At 37.1% G+C, this 20,739-nt stretch overlaps 1 protein-coding gene across 1 annotated transcript in view; it reads right to left on the bottom strand.

Annotated features, from left to right (window-relative positions):
- LOC107548893 (collagen alpha-1(XI) chain) overlaps positions 1–9,756 on the bottom strand; it is a 71,957-nt gene extending 62,201 nt beyond the window's left edge. The window contains exons 1-4 of the mRNA XM_016229748.1: positions 9,482–9,756; positions 4,589–4,753; positions 2,922–3,135; positions 67–229 (exon numbers count right to left, since the gene is read on the bottom strand). Coding sequence (XP_016085234.1) covers positions 67–229; positions 2,922–3,135; positions 4,589–4,753; positions 9,482–9,602 — 663 coding nt within the window. The 5' untranslated portion in view covers positions 9,603–9,756. The remainder of the gene's footprint in view (positions 1–66; positions 230–2,921; positions 3,136–4,588; positions 4,754–9,481) is intronic.
- Positions 9,757–20,739: the final 10,983 nt, after the last annotated feature.

The raw sequence follows: 20,739 nt of genomic DNA, 5'->3' as shown, positions 1-20,739 counted from the left end.
GTATACTTTATCACACCATCAGGCCGACACCAGTGTAGTGCATTAATGCAATGAATACAGCTTTACCTCAAACGCTTCCTCATCCAGGATCCTGGTTCCAAAAACAGTTATACCATTGGTGTCAATTCCAGCATGGTCACTCCTGCCCAAGGGCTTTGTGAGCTTCTTCTTGCAGTCGACAATGATGGTCACGGTCTTCTTCTCAACACTGATGCCTACACGATGCCACCTGCAATGAACAGGAAGAGAAGGTAACTACAATCCCAGCAAATGGTTAAATGTCTCCACACGTGAGACGTGCCTTACTTTAAAACCTTAGACAATTTGCCTTCATTCTTGAGATATAACATTCCTGAGTGGACCACATTCCAGCCTTCAAACTTTGGCCTTGTTTAACACTGGATTAAACTCATTAAACTCTAGACCAAATCCCCCCTGTGAGTTATTCAGCATGACAGACACTGTGAACATTGTAAAAAGTGTGTGTCAGGAAGGTACAGCTGAGAAACTGAACTGAAAGAGTCAAAACACTGAGCTGCAGAGGGAAACTGTTGGACAGGTTTGCGGTAAGAAGCCACAGCGAGATTTCAAAGGCATATCAATGGCACCCACAAGGGTGATCAATTTCCCATAATCCACTTCATTAGAAAGAAAAACCTTTATTCTGGCTCGTGTCTTTAAAGTACTTGGCAAACTTGAACCGGGACAAGCTTTACTGTGTCTGGAGACCAACATTTCTGGATAATTTAGCTGCTAACAGAATACAATTTACATAGTTAAGAGCGATTACGTGAATGATTGATAGATGTGTGATGGTGTAAAACCACAATATCACACCTTTAGGCATTAAAACATCCTGGGAATATTCTAGAACTTTAGTTAATCCCTGGACTTGCCAAATGCAATGATTTAAAGTCACACAGTTTCACACCAAAATGACCCATTTTCCCAAAGGACATACTGCGTTGTCTTTCCAAGTGTCATTTTCATGAATTATGCTGACAACACATTGTAGCACTTTCTGATTATAATGACATTTAACACAAATGTTTTTCAGATTCTTTATACAAGATCACATTTCCATCATGACCAACTGTAATTTTATGTCTCTGAGGAAGATAAACCACAAACGCATATGAAAGTTATATTAAAATGGTGATAGCTAATCTTTTTAGCTGTACAAATGATTTTTAAAAGCCACTTTTAACCGTAATTCTTCCTGCATGAGGGAACTGGAATGACAGAATTAGCCCAATTAAGGTGCATTTAACCTGAAATCCTCATCAGCACTATAATCAACATAAGCACTATAATCCCTCATGGAAATATTGCTGTTTTTACAGCAAAACACCCCACTGAACTGATACCTACAATAAATCCTTTTAAACCCTAATAAGACAAAGCACGTCAATTGCTGTCAATTAATTTTAGTGTTTGAGGATATCAAATTAAGTATAAATGGGTGTCAGGACAATAAAGAGCATTTGAAATGTTTAATGCACATTTTAATACAATCACTATTTTCTAAGGAAGCATGTTTCCATCTTAGACCTTAAAAAAAGTAATAGTGATTTTTTTCCCACAATTGTGAGTATTTCTTGCAGCTGTGACTTTATATATTGTGATGTGACCTTTTATCTCGTAATTGTTACTTTATTTCTCATACTGTGACTTTTATCTTGCAATTGTGACTTTATTACTCACAATTTTGACTTTACCTATATATCTCAGGTGCATTTCTTTCTCATAATTGTGACTGTATGACTAATAACTGTGACTATATTTCACAATGTGACTTTTTATCTCAAAATTGTTAATTTATTTATCAAAAACTCGACTTTATGTCTCTCTATGTGATTTTTCTTGTGATTGTCTCACAACTGTTACACTGTATCTTATAATGTGACTTTTGTGTCATAATTGTGACTGTATTTCTCGAAAATTTGACTTTATATATCATAACGTGATTTTTTTTTTACCCCAAAAATGTTTCTTTATTTCTAGCAACTGTGATTTTATATTTAACATTTGATTATATTGACTTTTTCTCGTGTCATTGCGAATTTATTTCTCAACACAGTGCCTTTATCTCACAATATGTCCTTTTCTATAAATGTGAATTTATATTTCGCAATGTGACTTTTTATCTTGTAAATGTGACTTTATTCCTCAAAACTGTGACTTTATACCTCATAATGTGACTTTATCTTATAATTGTGACTTTATTACAACCGACTCTGTATCTCATAATTTGACTTTTATCTTATAATTGTGTCTTTATTTCTCACAACTGTAACTCTATATCTCATATGACTTTTTATTTCATAACTTTGACTTTATGACTTGTAGCTTTATATTGCACAATGTGACCTTTTGTTTTATTTTACATTTTTCCCTTTTTTTTTTTTTTTTACTTTGAGACAGGAACAGGCTTCCATAAATATATCTTAATGTTGGTAAGAGCTTCCTGATGATGTTATCCAAGAGATTAATTTCTGAGGTCATGCATCTGCCCCATATTTCTAAAATAACAGTACCCCGAAATATCACTGCCGAGGTCAGATCACCTACGGTCCTGTCTGCTTCACTCCATCAATCCAGAGTCACAATGAGATCTCCTCTGGCTCGCCTCACAGAAGAAACCACGCATAACTAATGCTTCAACAGACACCTGAAATTCTGATTTGTCTACTTGTTAACTCTCGTCAACCGAAATGACTCTAAAACAGAAATATCTTCCTCCGCATATGATCGCTCAGGGCTACAGTGTAAAACTCCAGCCTGGCAACAAATGACTTCCTGCTGATGACTGACCCCTGTCTGACCCTGTCTGGAGTCAGTCTCAGTCTCTGTCTCTGAGGATGGATCTAAACAGCCTAAAAAAGGCTGCTGTACATTCAGCTTCGTGCTTTGTGACTTACTTTCCGTCGGCCAGGTTGAGGGAGCGGAACAGCGGGTAATCCTCGGGGGCAGGCTTGCCTGTCTGATCCTCATACAGGAAGACAGGTGAGCGGCCCACCTCCACGCCTAGTTGCTGGACGCCTTTCTCATTGTAGATGGACAAAAGGAAGGACTGGATTCCAGCTTTGGGCTTGATGGTGGTTAGGATGGAAAAGTCTTCAGGGAACACACCATCTAGAAAACAGCACAGACAGAAAACAAGCTCACTGAAGGGTTCATTGGGTTTTTGAAGTCCATCCAAACAGCTAATTGCAATGTTGAAACTAGAAACATAATGGAGGACTAGGAGTACCACTTAAAAACAAAATAAAGGAATGAACTGATTATTACAAAAATAAATAAATACTCATTTAACTAAATTTTTAAACATGAATTAAACAGTTAAATCTTTCTATTTATTTGTCAGCTTGACAGGTGATTTATTTATGTACTTTTTTATTTTTAAAATTACATTAAAACAAAATCCTTTGTCATCTGTAAAGCATTTTCTGGCTATAATAAAGCAGTTTAATTCATGCAGTTCTTTAATTAGTTACTTTGTTAGAGCATATGCATTGTTTAATTTTTTTAAAAGGCCATTAATGGCACAAAATGAGAAAAACGTTGAAAAAAGATTTGACATTTTATACAATTTATCAGACGTCACTTAAAAACAAAATAAAGGAATGAACTGATTATTACAAAAATAAATAAATACTCATTTAACTAAATTTTTAAACATGAATTAAACAGTTAAATCTTTCTATTTATTTGTCAGCTTGACAGGTGATTTATTTATGTACTTTTTTATTTTTAAAATTACATTAAAACAAAATCCTTTGTCATCTGTAAAGCATTTTCTGGCTATAATAAAGCAGTTTAATTCATGCAGTTCTTTAATTAGTTACTTTGTTAGAGCATATGCATTGTTTAATTTTTTTAAAAGGCCATTAATGGCACAAAATGAGAAAAACGTTGAAAAAAGATTTGACATTTTATACAATTTATCAGACGTAATTTATCAGACGTTTACTATCCAGCTAAAAAGGGGTGATGCAAGAAACTTGATAATAAACACCAGATTTATGGCATTGTATAGGCTGAACAGATATTAACAAGTAATAAACATGCATCTGTTTCCCACCATATAAAGAAACATCTGCAACTTTAAAACCTCATTCCGATTACATAATGCATCTCAAACCTATCATAAAAACTCAGAGGACTTAGAATATGGTACACAATTTGCATGGGGTATTTTTATTGGGGTTCACTGATTAATTTTTATTTGAACATAAAAGAGCAACTTGGACATTCTGCAAAACATCTTCTTTTGTGTTGCACGAAAGTAAGAACGTAATTTGGAATGACATGAGGCTGTGTAAATGATGACAGAATTTCCATATTTGAGTGAACTATGGCTTTAAAAATGTCTGTTCATTTCTTATGCAACTAAGCAGACAAGCCATGCTGTGGTCAAGAGATTTCAGCCAAGTTCTCCTGCCGCTTAACAATACAAGCGTCTGAGTGAAACATGGCCCTGCACAATCAGGGATGGCATCTGCTGTCAAAAGCCTTGGCAACCACAACAAAGGGCACATTTAAACGTAGGCAGGATATGGAGACATGTTCATGGGGTTCAGCTTACCTGGGAAAAGCTGCTTGGTTGGGGCACTGATCTGAGCATTCTTGCCTATTTTGTAGGCCGTGTCCGGCTGTGATGCTCTTCGGTTTGTGCAAAATCCTGAAGTTTTCTGTAGTCCTTCTGGGACAGTGGGAAATTCTAATACTTTTAGGACATCCACAGGTTCTGCTGTATGGGGTAGAAAATATACACAAAAATGTTAACAAATAAATAAGGAGAAATCCATTCAATGTTTAGCAGATAATCTTTTTTATAATAATACGTTTAAATACTTTTTTTTAATTACTGAACTAGTGTGTTTTCACAATTTTAACAAACTTCAACAGAATTACACAAATCTCTTTTTATAAAAAATTATTTATTTTCAATAAAAAAATACTGAACTAGAGAAATTGAGAAATGTGTTTTCATGATTTTGATTTGAACAGAACGACAAGTTTCTTTTTATAATAATACTTTTAAATAAATAATTAAGATTTTGCTGGTTATATTTCAGTTAACGATTACCTAAATTAAGTTTCTCTAATTGGTTATTCCTATAATAGGTTGTGGACGGTAAGTTTAATGAAAAATGCACAGTAAAATTAACCAACCTATGACCAGAGAGAGTGTATCACATTTAACATTGTTTTATGACCCACAACCACAAAAAAGAAGCCAATATTTGAAATTCAGTCTGTTTTACTTGGCTATGCGACCAAACTCACATCATTGGTCTTCATTCCTATGAGATTTGACCCTTGTAAAGTACCCGATTCCCCCTTCAACTCTTTGGATGATACTTCAGCAACAGCTGGGTTAAGTAAACTTGAACAAACGGTTTCATTATGGTTAACGAAGCAAGATGAAAGACAAACACTGTTCACCCCGGATCACCCAAGAACTCAAAACCTTATAAAGCACCATTAAGAAGAGTTTCTTCATGATTCATTGCGAATGTATGGCACATGTTTGGCCGTTGGGTGTTATCCAGAGTCTACCAACAGTGCCATATGTGTCTTTTGGGACTTAAGTGAATCTTTGGCATCTACCACATAAAACTGAACACTCAAACTGCCCAAAAATAAAGGGCTGCTACGTCACAAAAGGTTGGACTCATCCGAGGGAGGTCTAAAACGCTATAATAAAGACGCTGAGGCGCTGCGGCGAAAACATTTACCATCCCATTTAAAGCTCTAAAAAGCAAAGCCGGCAAACCATTCTTCTGCTGGTTCTTTGTGCTGAATGAAAAGATCCCCACTATATCTGAGAGACTCAATCCGAGCTTTACGCTGAACATACAAGCTAGACAAAAGGAAAACCTCAAACTCATCCAATACAATGACAGAGCTGAGAAGGAGAGATGTTTTGAGGGATTTTCTGGAGACGTTCTCCATAACCTCAGGCCTCATATATTCCAGATGTGGTGCTACAGCCCGAGTCTGACCTTTTGCCATGCAAGTGCCAAAGAAAAATGTCAATACTCCTAAATCCTTCAGAAACCAACTGAGAATATGCCGTCATTAGGAGAGCGCAGCTGATGACCTGGCGTGATTTTAACCAGACTGTGCAAACACACACGCTGATCTTTTTCACTGTCATTCTTTGCATTAGACAGACTGGTGTGTGTGTTTGTGTGTGTGGGAAAGAAGGTTGATTAGACATCGAGTGTGAATGTGGAAGGAGGTACTAACTGAGAGAGAGAGAGAGTAGCACATCATCAAGATCATAAACCTGCTATCATTTGATTCTACGGAACACCCAAAAGTGGGAGGGGCTTTTTCTACAGGAAGTTCTATAAATATGCATAAATCATTTCATTAAGAAAGTCACTGTTATGGTAACAGGACGACACAAATGTAGAGTTAAAATAACAGATGTCCCGATGGATACGTTTTCAAAGGGTCCAGAGGAATATATTTAGAATATTTTTCGAATTTCGTTTTTTAGGGTGATATTAAATGGAAAAAACTGGGGACCCTTTTACCTGCTGCTCCTTGAGACTCTAATAAAGAATTCAGTCAGAATCTCTCTCTCTCTCTCTCCCCCTTCTCCTCTCACTCTCCCCTCTTTGACACATGTGTGCCGCTTGAACAAGACTGCATTATGCCACAGGCTCTCTAAGAGGCAACCTCACTGACGGAATTTTTTTGCAAAAAAATTTTTTCCCCATGTCTTTCCCCCCCTTTTCATGACTGTAGAGAAACATCAAAGAACAATAAAGCCTTTCAACCATCTGCTTCCCAAGAATACTGTTCAGTTCACCTCATATTCCAGTATTAAAGGGACAGTTCAGCCAAAAATAAACAATTTGTTACATTTAGTCTCACTCATGTTATTCCAAACCCTTTCTTTCTTGCGTGGAGCGCTTAAGGAAGCAGAATGAAAGTGGATGAGGACCTGATAGCGTCTAGTTCTTAAGACAGTCTTAACATAGAGACTAAGTTTATGCACATGGAACACCACTTTTATTGTATGGAAAAGAACAGCTTGAACTTTCACCCATAATATAAATATCTCCTTTTGTGTTCCACGAAACCAAAAAAGTCACAGGTTTTGAACAACATGAGATTAAGCCAATGATGATGGATTGTTCTGGAACTTTTTATTGGATGAATTGCATGCAAATATGTAACATCAAAATGTTTGAAAAAACAGACTGAACCACATTTCTAGCCAACAAACATGCACAGAGTTTCGTCACAAAAGCATGACTCGTGAATGTAGCCCAAATGTTCTTGAGACCTGGTCGGCAAAATCTAATATAAAAGTAAGCAAAGATTTCTGAAATGTGTGCATTGTCTGAAGGAATGCACATCTGAGGTTCCTCAGCCTGAGGGGCTGAGAAAACATGTCGGTACACTGCCAGCTCAAGAGGGCACCCGACAGAAATGCCTTCACAAGCCACAAACCGCAAGGGATGTAACGCGCAGCTTCAGAAGTCAAATGAGATTAATACATTTTAAGATTCATTATCAGCTTTGATAGACATTATTAAGCTCGGATCGCTCACACATTTTGGTCATATTCAAGCAGCCTTAGGAAATGTGGCAAATGAGAACAATGGCAATCTATTATCTTATTTACATCTGTCATTTCCGAACAACATAAATGCCTAATTTAATTTTGTAAGGACCTTTGTTCCTGTAAGGGTGAGCGAGACCTATCATAAGGCCAGGCTGGGGCCCCTGGATGGCTCCGGACCCTTTGAAGCCTCCAAAATAATAGGGATGAGCAGAGAGGACAGTCATCAAATAACGGGAAGGCACTTAGTAAAGAAACATTCCCACTGGGAAACTCGTGAAGACTGGGAGACATGGGAGTCACAGTTTTGCAAAAGCCCCCTCTTGGGCTTCGGTGGAACTAGGGTTGAATGGCGAAAGGGTGATTTTGACTGTAACCCACTCTGATCTATATTAATTCCTTACCCAGTGGAAATTGAGGTGCTAAAGCACTTTGACTCAAAAATGCTAAAAAGTTTATAGGATATGTAAATAAAAAATATATATACTGTATATATACATATATATGTATTCATAATCAAATGACTTGTTACACTTATGATCAGTCGATCAGTCACGCCCATTGTAAATTGGACCTCCCAGGTCTCATTTACTATAAATCAAATTCCTGTCATAATTAATGATTTTATAATTTAAAACAGAAGTCTTGTGAGCATACATTAGTATATCAACTACTGACAATCAAAATTTAGCTCTCTTTGAATACACACAATTAGGCTCACAATATCATCCCTAGAAACACACCATTCAAGTAGATACTTTTTTCATTTTCTTTCCCTAAATGTAAGGCATGGATGTAAAACCCTGAGGAATTCCACCCTGCTAACCATGTCCACACACACCTAATGGACCACAGGTTCAAACAAAGAGCTTTTTTTCCCGAAGTAAATCCTAAAGTGTCTCTCCATGACACTCTCTTAACACATTCCACCTCTCCACCCTCCCATAGAGTTTATTAGAGTAGAAAATATGCAGAAACAAAATAAAATTGAGCTAACAATGCTTTTGGGAAACAGACACCTGGTTGGCTGGTTTTAGCTGGTCTTCCAGCCTGGCCATAGCTGGTTTAGCAGGCTGGTTTTAGAGGGGGTTTGACAACTTCTTTAGCTGGTCACGCTGGTTTTAGCTGGTCAGGCTGGCAGACCAGCTGACTAACCAGCTAAAACCAGCTGAACACCAGCTTGATCAGGCTGGACGACCAGCTTGACCAGTTTAAACCAGCTAAGACAGCTGGTACACTGTTGCTATGGTACAAGTGAATAAAACAGATCTTTAAAAGGATAGTCCACACAAAAAATTTAATTCTGTCATCATTTACTCACCCAAATGTCATTCTTTGTTCTGTGCATTAACATAAAATAAGTATGCAGAAACAAAATAAAATTGCATGTCTTTTTAAATAAAAGATTAGGAATATGTTAATTAAATGGATAGATGGGTGAACAAACCAAGTCATGCGCAAAGACTGCTTGTTGGTAAATAGGTAGATACTTTCACTACTAACTGCTTCAAAGTATAGGATCAGACAATTTTTGTTTAACACTGTGATCATGATCCAAAGTCTAGTTTTATTATGCACATACTGTAGATATGTAAAGCCTAATTTATCTTTATCTGTTATATGTGCAAAAAAAATTGCATTATTAAATGTATTGAATGCTCTTTTGGGGAACTAGTGGGTTTATTTTAACGAACTCCGCAGACTGTTCTACATTTTAATATTACAATGTTTTTTGACTTCTTGGGCACTGGTAATATTGTATCTTGCAGCACATACACATATACGGGAAGCAGATCTGCGATCACCTGTCTAAACCAAACGCGTAAAAATCCGCAGGCGCATCTGACAGTGCCTACAACTTCATCAAAAGTTCGGAAGTCTATCTTTCCTTACCTGCTCTGACATTTGGAGCTTGCAGAACCAGGACGAGGGAAACTGTGATGCATTTGAAAACAGTGGAATCCAAAAGCCACCTTTTCGTTTTCCACATTGGGGACCACCTTGGCCTCTCCATGGTCGGGCGCCCACAAATGTGCACAAAACCCGGGGCGACCTCTGCTTATTTGAAAACGATGTCCCTTCTACAATCCCAAATGTGCCCGATCTGCTCTAAACAGCCATAGGTGAAGGGTATTTTGTCTCGCCGGGCCCCCTTCGATCCTCCTTTCCCTGCGCCCAGTCTTCAGACTGAAGGGATTCGGGCTTTAATCAAAATGAGACGCGGAGCGCTCGATCGCCTCACCGTTAAGAGGGCTGGACCCAGACCCTGGATTAAAGGAAAATGACAAGGGAAAAATACCCCGATTAGCAAATCACGGGGCTTGAAAGTTGGCTAGGGATCCACCCATCAGTTTTCCAAAGCCTCCCCTGGTCGCCCTCTTGCGCGTCCCCCCATGAAAGCCGGTAGAAATTTCCCTGGAGTAGCCTGGGAATAAGAGAGAGAGAAAGAGAGAGAGAGAGAGAGCGAACATGCAAGCAATTCTAAATGTTTGTTAGGTTTCGGATTAGGGCATATTATGCATTTTTGCATCCCCAACAAAAAAGTGGAAAACTTAAAAAACTTTAATATATATATATATATATATATATATATATATATATATGAAGTATAGTCTCCAAATTGGCGATTTGGTCAGTTGTACGGAACAAAAATGTTTACATATTTTTTTAGTTCTTGGCTTTTTAAAGGGGTCATATGATGCGATTTCAAGCTTTCCTTTCTCTTTGGAGTGTTACAAGCTGATTGTGCATAGATAAGATCCCTGAAGTTGCAAAGACTAAAGTCTCAAAACCAAAGAGATATTCTTTATCAAAGTTAAGACTCTGCTACGCCCCCCTAAAACGGCTCGTTCTAACACGCCCCCACATATCTACCTCACTATGTGGGAATATTTGCATAATGCGCCCAAATGTTCACGCAAAGAAAGAAGGCGTGGTTTCAGTAACCGCAGTTAGTGTTGAAGCAGCATGTCAGGGAGACGCTGTGTGTTTCTAGGCGAAAGCAAAAGCACTTTATTTGGCCTTCCGAAAGTAGATGAATTTAGGAATCTTTAAGATTACTTACAACAGAACAGCAATGCATTTTATGGACAACCGTTTCGTGAACCTAGGAGAGGAGGTAATTCTGACTTTGCTGTGACAAGCTTCTGAATTAGCTACTGTTTTGTTATCAGTTTAAGTATTTGCTATTGGCTGTTCGAATTCAGAGTTTTGCGCATTGTGTGTGAGTGCGCGAGTGAGCGAGAGAGACAGATAAAGCGAGAGAGAGAGAGAGAGAGAGAGAGAGAGAGAGAGAGAGAGAGCGAGAGAGAGAGGCATTACATTTCCGACGAGTGCTTGCGGTGTTCGGCCAATCACAATGCACTGGGTCAGCTGGCCAGCAGACTGCGCTTGTCGGAAGGAGGGACTTTGTAGAAAACTAAGCGTTTGAGAGAGGCGGGGCATAGAGGACATACAATAATGTACAGTATTTGAAAAATAATGTTTTTTTTAACATTAAAGCATGTCAACATATTCTGTTACACCAAATACACCAAATAATGATCTTTAAAAAAGCATCATATGACCCCTTTAAGAGACTGGACACGAACATGGTTTTCTGGATGAGCGATCAGTTATACTGCGTTTCCCAGGACAACGGCCATCATTCAGAAATATTTGACCACTTATTGCAGCGACTGACCAATCAGAATCAAGTATTCCAGAAAGCTGTGCAATGATGTTTCCGGATGATTCCATCAGTACGTTTTTAAATTTGCGTTAACTTTGCGTAGAACCTACTTAGCATTACAACATTTTGAATGTCAGTAAGCAGGAGAAAACATAACTGACAAGAAAGTAATACAACACAAAAACACCTTCTTATGTTTTGCAGATGTTTATTCTTCAAGAGTGCATGTGGAGGTTGAGTGGGAGGGGCTAAGATTGACTGACAGAAGAGTCAGGCCTTCAGGTTTCTCAGTTTGATCCCACCACTCTCTGGTTAATTAATCACAATGACTAAAAATCTGAATTAAACAAACACAACTATTAATAAAATCATTGTATACTTGTAATATGCACCATCCTTTCAGTTTTTGAAAAATGTTTTGTTTTTGGCATCTCTAGGAAATTTCTCTGTTAGATGTGGTCAATAAAGATCCCATGATCATTTCAAAAAGTGTCTGTCTATTTCAGATTCAAATATGCCATGTTAATATTGAATGCCATGTTAGCTTGAAATTGAATTGTTCAACATTATGTAATGGATCATATAAACTGATTAGTTTATCAGCTTTGCTTCTAGAACTCTGTATGAATAAAATGAACAATCAGCTCTGAGAACAATTGGTGAGTAACCAGCTCATGATTCATGCCAGAAATCATCTTGTTAGCTCCATTTTTGTTAGCACGCCAGAGTCACATCTCTTATTTATGAATACAGTAATGAATGACTGAATGATTAAATGAATCAATGAATAAAGGTGAAATGAAAAAAAAAATACTGTGGCATTTGCATGCACTAAAATGCAAAATCAATAAGATGATTCACACAAAATCAGTGAGATAATTCATCATCATCATTATAATAAAAAAGCATTATGTCATCACCTAAGGGCAAGTTGGAACGGCACTCAGTGAACTGTCTGCAGAAACATGCAGTAGATCTTCAGATATTTATGTGCATGCAGCAATGCCTGTGATCATGATTACAAGGTTTGATTTGGTGACCAATATTTTACCAATATCCTATATTTTTATACAGATTTAAAGGAGAAATAAAATTACTTTTGAACCCCTCTTCTAAAAGAGTGGGAAATTACCAAGCCACTTTTGTCAACTGGACGATGACTGCTTCACTGTACTGATAGCCTACACTGGCAATTTAGATATGACTAGTTTAAGTTTCCCTTCAGCATGAGTATTTGACCTTAAGTGGAATTGTAAGGGAAGAACTTTTCACAGGCACACACTAACCAGCCACTAGCTTCTGTCCACCAGGGTCTGAACACACAGAGCCTGAGGGAGTATAAAGGGCTCTTTCTGTCTCAGCTCAGGGCCAGAGCGCACCAAGAGCTCAGTCACTCAACATACAACCTGTGCTCTGTGTTCAACAAAGAACTCCCACAGAACACATTCCCTCAACCTGGGGAGTGAACTTAAACATGAGAAACAATCGAAAATAGGCTACTCAAATTGTACGTTTGAGAAGACTCTCTGAGGTAAAAATTTCTAGACAGTGGCAGGACTGTCATTCTGGGATTGTAAGCCGGTTATTTTCACTGTGGTCTACCATGGTGGGTACCAGAATGAATACTGGTTAAATATCGCTTCCATTTTAAGAGCGTCTACATCTGTAATGACCACATTGTGCATGGTGGAAGCCAAACGGGGCACTGCTGCTAACTTTATTTGAATAAATAGACATAATCAGCCTACACAAGCTTGAAATAGCTTTGGGCAGAGGTTCAAAAATGCCTAGACCTTTGTTGTGATGTTATTAAGCATTTAAAAGCTTGTGTTGGAAGTTTAAGAAATCATATACATAGATTCTTGACTATTGCTGATTTATATAATCTAGGCTAAGGTAAGTCTCATATCCTGGTTTAAGTGCAAACTAAACCATGTTCAAAAGCCTTTAGTTTATTTTTCATTGCTCTAGAGGTCACATTTCAGTCTAACACCTAACAAAGTGGATCACAAACTGGGCGGCAGCAAATCTCTATAAATATACCCCCACATTTCAAACCATTCTTACACCCTTAATCACAAACATACTACATTACAAGCGGTAATGGGTCTTTCCTCATGTTTAGCAGTGGTTGGAAACTCACCCCAGGGTCCTCAGAGTTATTCAAAGCGGGGTTGTAGATGTAAAATTTCACAGTAGTTAATTCAGTGTCTGGGCAAGCAGTTTATACTTAAGGAAGCATCAAGTCCATTACTTCTATATAGAATATTACCCTAGATTCAATGGTGGTCACACAAGGACCTTATTTTTGGTCGTATCTACTTTTTGAATAAACTGTTGAAGTGGGTTGCTGAGGTTAAAAAGTAAACTTACTTCTGTAACTATGGAACTTAAGTAAATTAATAATGATATAATAATTAATTATAATTCTATAATTAATAATTAATACACTCTAAAAAATGCTGGGATGTTTCAATCCAATGTTGGGTCAAATATGGACTAACCCAACTGTTGGGTTAAATTTTGGTTACATTTTTAAATTAGCTTTTTAACCCAACAGTTGGGTTAGTCCATATTTGACCCAACATTGGGTTGAAACAACCCAGCATTTTTTAGAGTGTAATTTATTAAAAAACTAAAAACTAAAATTAATGTTTGAGCAAAATTCTGAATTTTTGAACTGGCTTTTTTTTCAATTTATGATTTTGGAATTTGAAAAATTCGCGTTTGGCCAATCAGCATACACTTACGTCACTGGTAGTTCCTATCGAACTGTTTTAGACCCTACTCTGAAGTAGGAGCTAATTTAGGTCCTCTAAACGGAGTTCCTATCTAAAACCATTCGTAGTTCCTGCGGTACGAACACGCCAAAAAGCGGGTACTTCCGCCAATAGTTCTAGGAACTACAAAAGGTTCCTCCGGTGTGAAAGCCCCTATAGAAGAACCATTTTTAGTTCCACAAAGAACCATTCAGTCAAAGGTTCTTTAAAGAACTATCTCTTTCTTACCTTTTTATAATCTGAAGAACCTTTTTTCACTACAAAGAGCCTTTTGTGAAACAGAAAGGTTCTTCAGATCTTAAAGGTTCTTTATGGAACCATTTAGACAAAAAAGGTTCTTCTATGTCATCGTGAAGCACCTTTATTTTTAAGAGTGTAGGTTGATTTTTTGTATAAATGTGTATTTGCTCTAAACAATTTATATTTAGTCATTTAGCAGACATTTTTATCCAAAATGACTTACAAATGAGGACAATAGAAGCAAATTAAAATCCATATGAATTTCTTGGAGTTTCATTCAACTGCATTCTGCATCTTATGTGATGCTTCAAATTCATAATTGAAATCTATCATTCTCAATTCAATTCTGAATGCCACACATCTTACTTTTACATCAGGTCCACAAAAAGCTATGCACTAGCAATCTTCTAAAACCACATGAAGAACATATGCTATGACACATAAACCCACTATATTTAAAAAGCAGTTTGGTTTCAGCGATGGTGAACCACACCGGGTCTTACATAGCTGTGACTGCTGCAACACTCCTGGATCTTTGAGGAGCACCAAGGACGTATGGCGAGGGAAAACTGTAAAAAGGTCAGTGAATCGTTGGAGGTCAAACCAAATGATCCCAGATGGACCACAGGAAGGGTGAGGTGAGCAGGAAGCACCCAGTGTCTCAGGACATGAGGTCCCAGTGAAAGTTGATGGGTGGTCTGGCACTGCAGGATGGTATTCACAACCCCCGAAAGTAGCCAATATGGACAAGTCCATGAAAGATCCATTCGTCAGGCCTTTTAGAACATGAAAAACGATCTTGGCATCAATATGATCTGCCAGCATCAGGGAGCCAAGGCCTTGGCATCTCTCTCTAGAACAGGTCAAAAAAGACATCATATGAAAGATCAGATCACTTACTCTCCCATTGCTGACTTTAATAAGGCCACAGTCCATCAACCTCGTCTTCTCCCTGCTGTCACTCTCTCCATTGCTTACTCACACACTTTAGAAATATATTCCATAAAGTTTAACAAGTATATAACTCAAACATACAAAGGCTCTTGAGTGCTCCTAAAAACTTTATGTTTTATTTAGCCAAACAGATAAAAGTGTGGCTGTCACTGAGCGCTTATTTAAAGAACTTTCACAGTAAACATTTAGGGGGACCACACATTGTCTACCCATCTGGCTCAGGGTTGTGGAAATGCATTTACATTTTTTGGGAAGTCTTTGCAAGTAGCCTAACATAACCTACATGAGTTGTTTCTTTGACAAAACACTTAAAGGTTATTAAATACTCCTGCCATGATCGTAAACATTTGTGGGAATGGACAGGCTTTAATGTAACTTGAAATTTAAATATGACATGTTTAACTTAATGTGTTACTTTAAACATGAAATATAAAAACATAATCATGTTTTGTAATGCATTATATTTATAACTGTATTTTAAAGTGTAGTCAAGTTCTACACGGACTAACTAGGCCTGGAAATTTATCAACATTATTTTGGCATAACAAAAAAATAAAGATTGAGGATGACAATTACTGCATGGGAGAGTCTTATATCTTCAGTATGTTTCAACACTCTCGCAGCTCAATGTAAACATCACATACCTCTCCAGCCCTTACAAATGAAGAAGCGCCTCATATACACAAACCACTGAGCCAAAACCTACAGAACCACTCAATCATCATGTATGTTTGATAGATAGATAGATAGATAGATAGATAGATAGATAGATAGATAGATAGATAGATAGATAGATAGATAGATAGATAGAATTAACATTTTAAAAGATATAAGATTATAGTTCTGTGCATATTCATACCCAGAAATTTATGTCTGAACTTGTTCAGTCAACAAACCCAGCTATATATACACATACAGTATGCCCTTATACATTTTCCATCCTCAGGGTGATGTCTTTTTATTTTCCCAAGGTGATTTCTATACTGGTTATACAAGAATCTGGAATGATCTACAGTGTAGCAGAGCTTCATCGGCTGCCGCACACATGGCCAAACCAAACCAAAACAGGCAAACATTGCTTTAGCTAAATAAAGATATTATGATGAATTCATTTCATACTATCTTCCATCTTTTTGATAAAGGCTTTATTCTGTTTCTGGATGTTGCATCTAATCCAGTCCTTTCTCACTTGCAGCCACATACCAAAAACTCAAGCTCCACCAATGGGCATGATGTTCGGTTGGCATGGTTGTGCCAATTATTTCATGCTCTCTGATGCTGTCAAATGGAATAACCTAATCATCTGAAGAGAACGCAGCATGAAGTCTGCTGTTTGCTTAATATAATTACAGCTAATTGATTAAGAAGTCAAATGATGTGGGAGACTGGCTCGTAAAGCTCATTGCCAGAAGACATTTGTGAACCTGGACCACAAAACCAGCCATAAGGGTAATTTTTTTCGAACTTGAGATAAATAAGCTTTCCATTGATGTATGATTTGTTAGGATAGGACAATATACAATCTGGAATCTGAGGGTGCAAAAAAACTAAAATATTGAGAAAATCGCCTTTAAAGTTGTCCAAATGAAGTTCTTAGCAATGCATATTACTAATCAAAAATTAAGTTTTGATATATTTACAGTAGGAAATTTACAAAATATCTTCATGGAACATGATCTTTACTTAATGTCCTAATGATTTTTGGCATAAAAGAAAAATCAATCATTTTGACCCATACAATGTATTTTTGGCTATTGCTACAAATATACCCCAGCGACTTAAGACTGGTTTTGTGGTCCAGGGTCACATTTATTAATGAATAAAAACCCTGAAGTCTTTTTTAATCCCCATTCAGGTCTACAGTAAATGCCTTCTCTATATCTGCAGCATTATTGGTAAACGTCATTCTTTAACACGGCTAAAAACACATAGGTGGAGTCTGTCACCCTCCTCCCCATGCATAACACAACAACTCTGAATTTATCTGACTGCTCCAACAGCTAATTATATTTCCATTCTCGATAAACGCAGCTTGACTGAACATTTTGGCAGCATCTGGAGGGTAAAACAACAGCTCACTGATACAGGAAACATCTGATCAAATACATCAGGAACTCCAGACTGATTCAACAAAGCACTCCGACACACCAGGGGATATTTGCCCAGCCTCTGATACAGAGGCAATGATGCACATGGTTCCAACCTGCTGATGTTACTGAGCAGTTGCTTGTTAGTGATTCCAAGAAAAACCATAAGAAACATCACAAAAGAGATCTCTTTAATGTCTCAGTTGTTCTTAGCAATGGAGAGCAAGTCTCCTGCTTCTCAGATGTTTTTTTTAAGAAACAAAAACAGATGTACCACATGTATCTTTTCTAAAATTTCAGAAGAGACCTCAACAAAGTCTCAAACTGCACTCAGATTGGTCAAGACATCAAAGTCTGCAATCAAAAGTCAGAGATCAAACTTTGAATCAAATATTTCTTATCAAATTCTTCTAAAACCTAATAATCTGGTCTACATGCCCAACATTCCTCTTATAGACCAATACTTTTGTGTGTCTACAATCTTCCCACTTGGGTTTACTTTAAATATATCCTGAGAAACTTTAGGAGAAACATCTGAAAACTGAAACTGAAACTCTTCTACGCCTCCTATGCATTCAACATTTAACAGGTCTTAAATGAGTTTTGGGTACATCTCAGCTTTGGGTATAGGTCAGGCTGGGAGACCAGCTGGCTATCCAGCTAAACACCAACTTAATCAGATGAAAACCACCTTTAAAGACCAGTAAGACCAAAATAAACCAGCTAAGAACAGCAAACCAGGTTAGGCTAGTTTAAGCAGTTTCTAGCAGGTTTTATAGCCCAAATGCCACCAAAAACCTTTTAGTTCTTTAGAAACCCATCTATGTTCTTGGTCTTTACAAACATGCTGATCTGAATAACCTGAAATACAACATCAAGAATCTTCTGAAATTTCTAGAGAACCTATACTGCCAAATTTGAAACCCTACCCTGTTGAAAAAACCAGCATATCCGGGTTAGGTATGTTTTGAAGCATGGCTGCTGGTTTGAGCTGGTTTAAGCTGGTCCTTAGCTGGTCATGAGCTGGTTTAAGCTGACTCTTAGCTGGTCATGTGCTGGTCCTTAGCAACTAGCTCCTGCTCAGGACCAGCAGATGACCAGCTCAAACCAGCAGCCATGCCTCAAAATATATCTAACCAGAATATGCTGGCTTTTTCAACAGAGTATACAGACAAAAATTGTTCTGGAAAATGGTTCTTCTTTCGTCAAATGATGAAAAATCATAATGGTTTCCACTGTAAGTGCAAAACCATGTCTAAAGACTAGAACTGGTCACTTCTGAAGTCTTCAAAAACATTATTGAATACATTCTTGGTGGTGAAACAAAGCTTAAATATGTGGTAGCTGCAGACAACAAAGCATTTTAGATATAATATGTATATAAAATTTATCTTGCGTTTAGGATGAGGGAAGACAGCACTGTAATGACATCTTTCCTCTCTTAGAGATACTAAAATAAAACCAAATCTCAAACACTGATCACTGGGTGGCTGTAATCACGGTCTCTTAAATTACTATCCCTAGAACTGTTCCTGCGATTGCACGCCAAGAGTTCCTTAATTACAAATGCTTATGTAAAGACAAATCTATTGCAATGATAGAATTAAAACATGTGATGATTAATTACTGAACTTTAGCAGGGCTGGATCACTCATAGTAAAATTTACACAAGAAATCATCACATTCAATATGGTGGACGACCGTAGGAACAGAAGTCCCGCCTTTCACTTCAAAAGAGCTGACTTGCTATTTGACATTAGTGACCTCAGCGCTGTCACCCATCACAAACTAAGTCCCGCGTTAGGTCTAACTGCATTGCTAGTCTCGGCTCTGTTCAGACCTACACTGCTTTCCCCCTCCTCTCTCTTCCTCTTCTGCGCAGCAGCCTGATCTCTGCCCTGTCCCAGTCATGCTCCACCCGCTGCAGGCCACTTCCAGCCCCAGCCGACTGTTTGATTTAGTACACTGCCAAACACAGTCAGACGTTTAACCACTGAGAGTACAGTTCCTGCAGGTGCAGTGTAATATTAGCAGGTTTTGGCCTGTGTCAGTTTCAAAACCAATGAAAATTAATTAGTGTTAATATTAGTATTCTATAATTTGTGATCAGCAGTCCCTATATTTATTCAGCAGGAATCAAAGCCATATTTAGAGACAAGTGGACAGTTGCAACAAACCCAATAAGTTAGGAGAAACTTTAGTAATGGTGAGGTTATTATTAAATGGATATCTCACCCAAAAATTGACATTCTGTCATCATAAACTCACCCTCCAAACCTGTAAAACTTACTGTCTTTTGTCGAGAAAAAAAAAAAAAAAAAAAAAAATATATATATATCTTTAGCCGTATCATTTCTAATATCAGACTTACTTTCTAGTGTGGAAAAAAAAAAATTTTGAGGAAAATATTCTCAACTGACTATTGAATATCATTAAGAATTTTTTTTTTTTTTTTTTGTTTCTCGACTAGACCAGTACCGTATATAGCACACTCTTAAAAAGGATGTGATAAAAACAACACAACCTGTGTTGTTTCTTAACACACCCCTGTGTCTAGTTAAGGACAACACATTTTGTGTTACTTTTAACTCAACTAGTGTGTTATTTCTACACAGTAATATGTTATATTTACACAATTTGTGTCAGTTATGTACAAAATGACAAAACGTGTTAAAATAGTCATCACAAAAATATGTGTTAAAAACAAACACCCTTTTTGAGAGTGCACCTATAGCAAGAATCCAGAACACTTTAGTAACAACCTAGAAGTGCTCAAATCATATAGCAACTTTCTGGTAACCACCTATAACACCCTAGTATTGTGCCAGCATAAAGTAGTTGTTTTAGTACATAACTTAATGCATTATACAGCGTATACTTATACCATATATTATATTTGCTATTTGTTTTACATTATTTTCTTAGAATTACTGTTTTGGTATATAAGGCTAAATACTCAGAACTGCATATGTTAATTAATTAAATGTAAAATAATAAATTAAATTTAAAGATATTTATATATTATTATATCATTCATAATTATTTATGTAATTATAATTAAATATTTAATCAATTAAATATAAATTAACATTAAAACCTTATATCTCATGATATGAATACGAATAATCATTGTTTTGTGTAAACTGTCATAAATTAGTTTTATACATCACCATCAGCAAGCAACAACTAAATATACAGTATATCACAATAAACATAATACCACACCTGATGCACAAAGGCCAAGCTTCCCACTCAAGACCATTTTACAAGGCAGACTATCAATGCACACTTCTGTAGGTAACCACGTATTTACGTTGGATGTTGTAATCAATAATTAGTGTCCATGGGGATGTCGGATATAATGAGGATTTTAATTTTTTATATGATCAATCATAGAGGAACTATGAGGAGTTATGCTGG

This window comes from Sinocyclocheilus grahami, unplaced genomic scaffold (assembly GCF_001515645.1).
Source record: "Sinocyclocheilus grahami isolate Dianchi unplaced genomic scaffold, SAMN03320097.WGS_v1.1 scaffold357.1, whole genome shotgun sequence".
Lineage (NCBI taxonomy): Eukaryota > Metazoa > Chordata > Actinopteri > Cypriniformes > Cyprinidae > Sinocyclocheilus > Sinocyclocheilus grahami.
The sequence above is the reverse complement of the archived record's forward strand: the minus strand, read 5'-3'. Positions and strand labels throughout refer to the sequence as shown.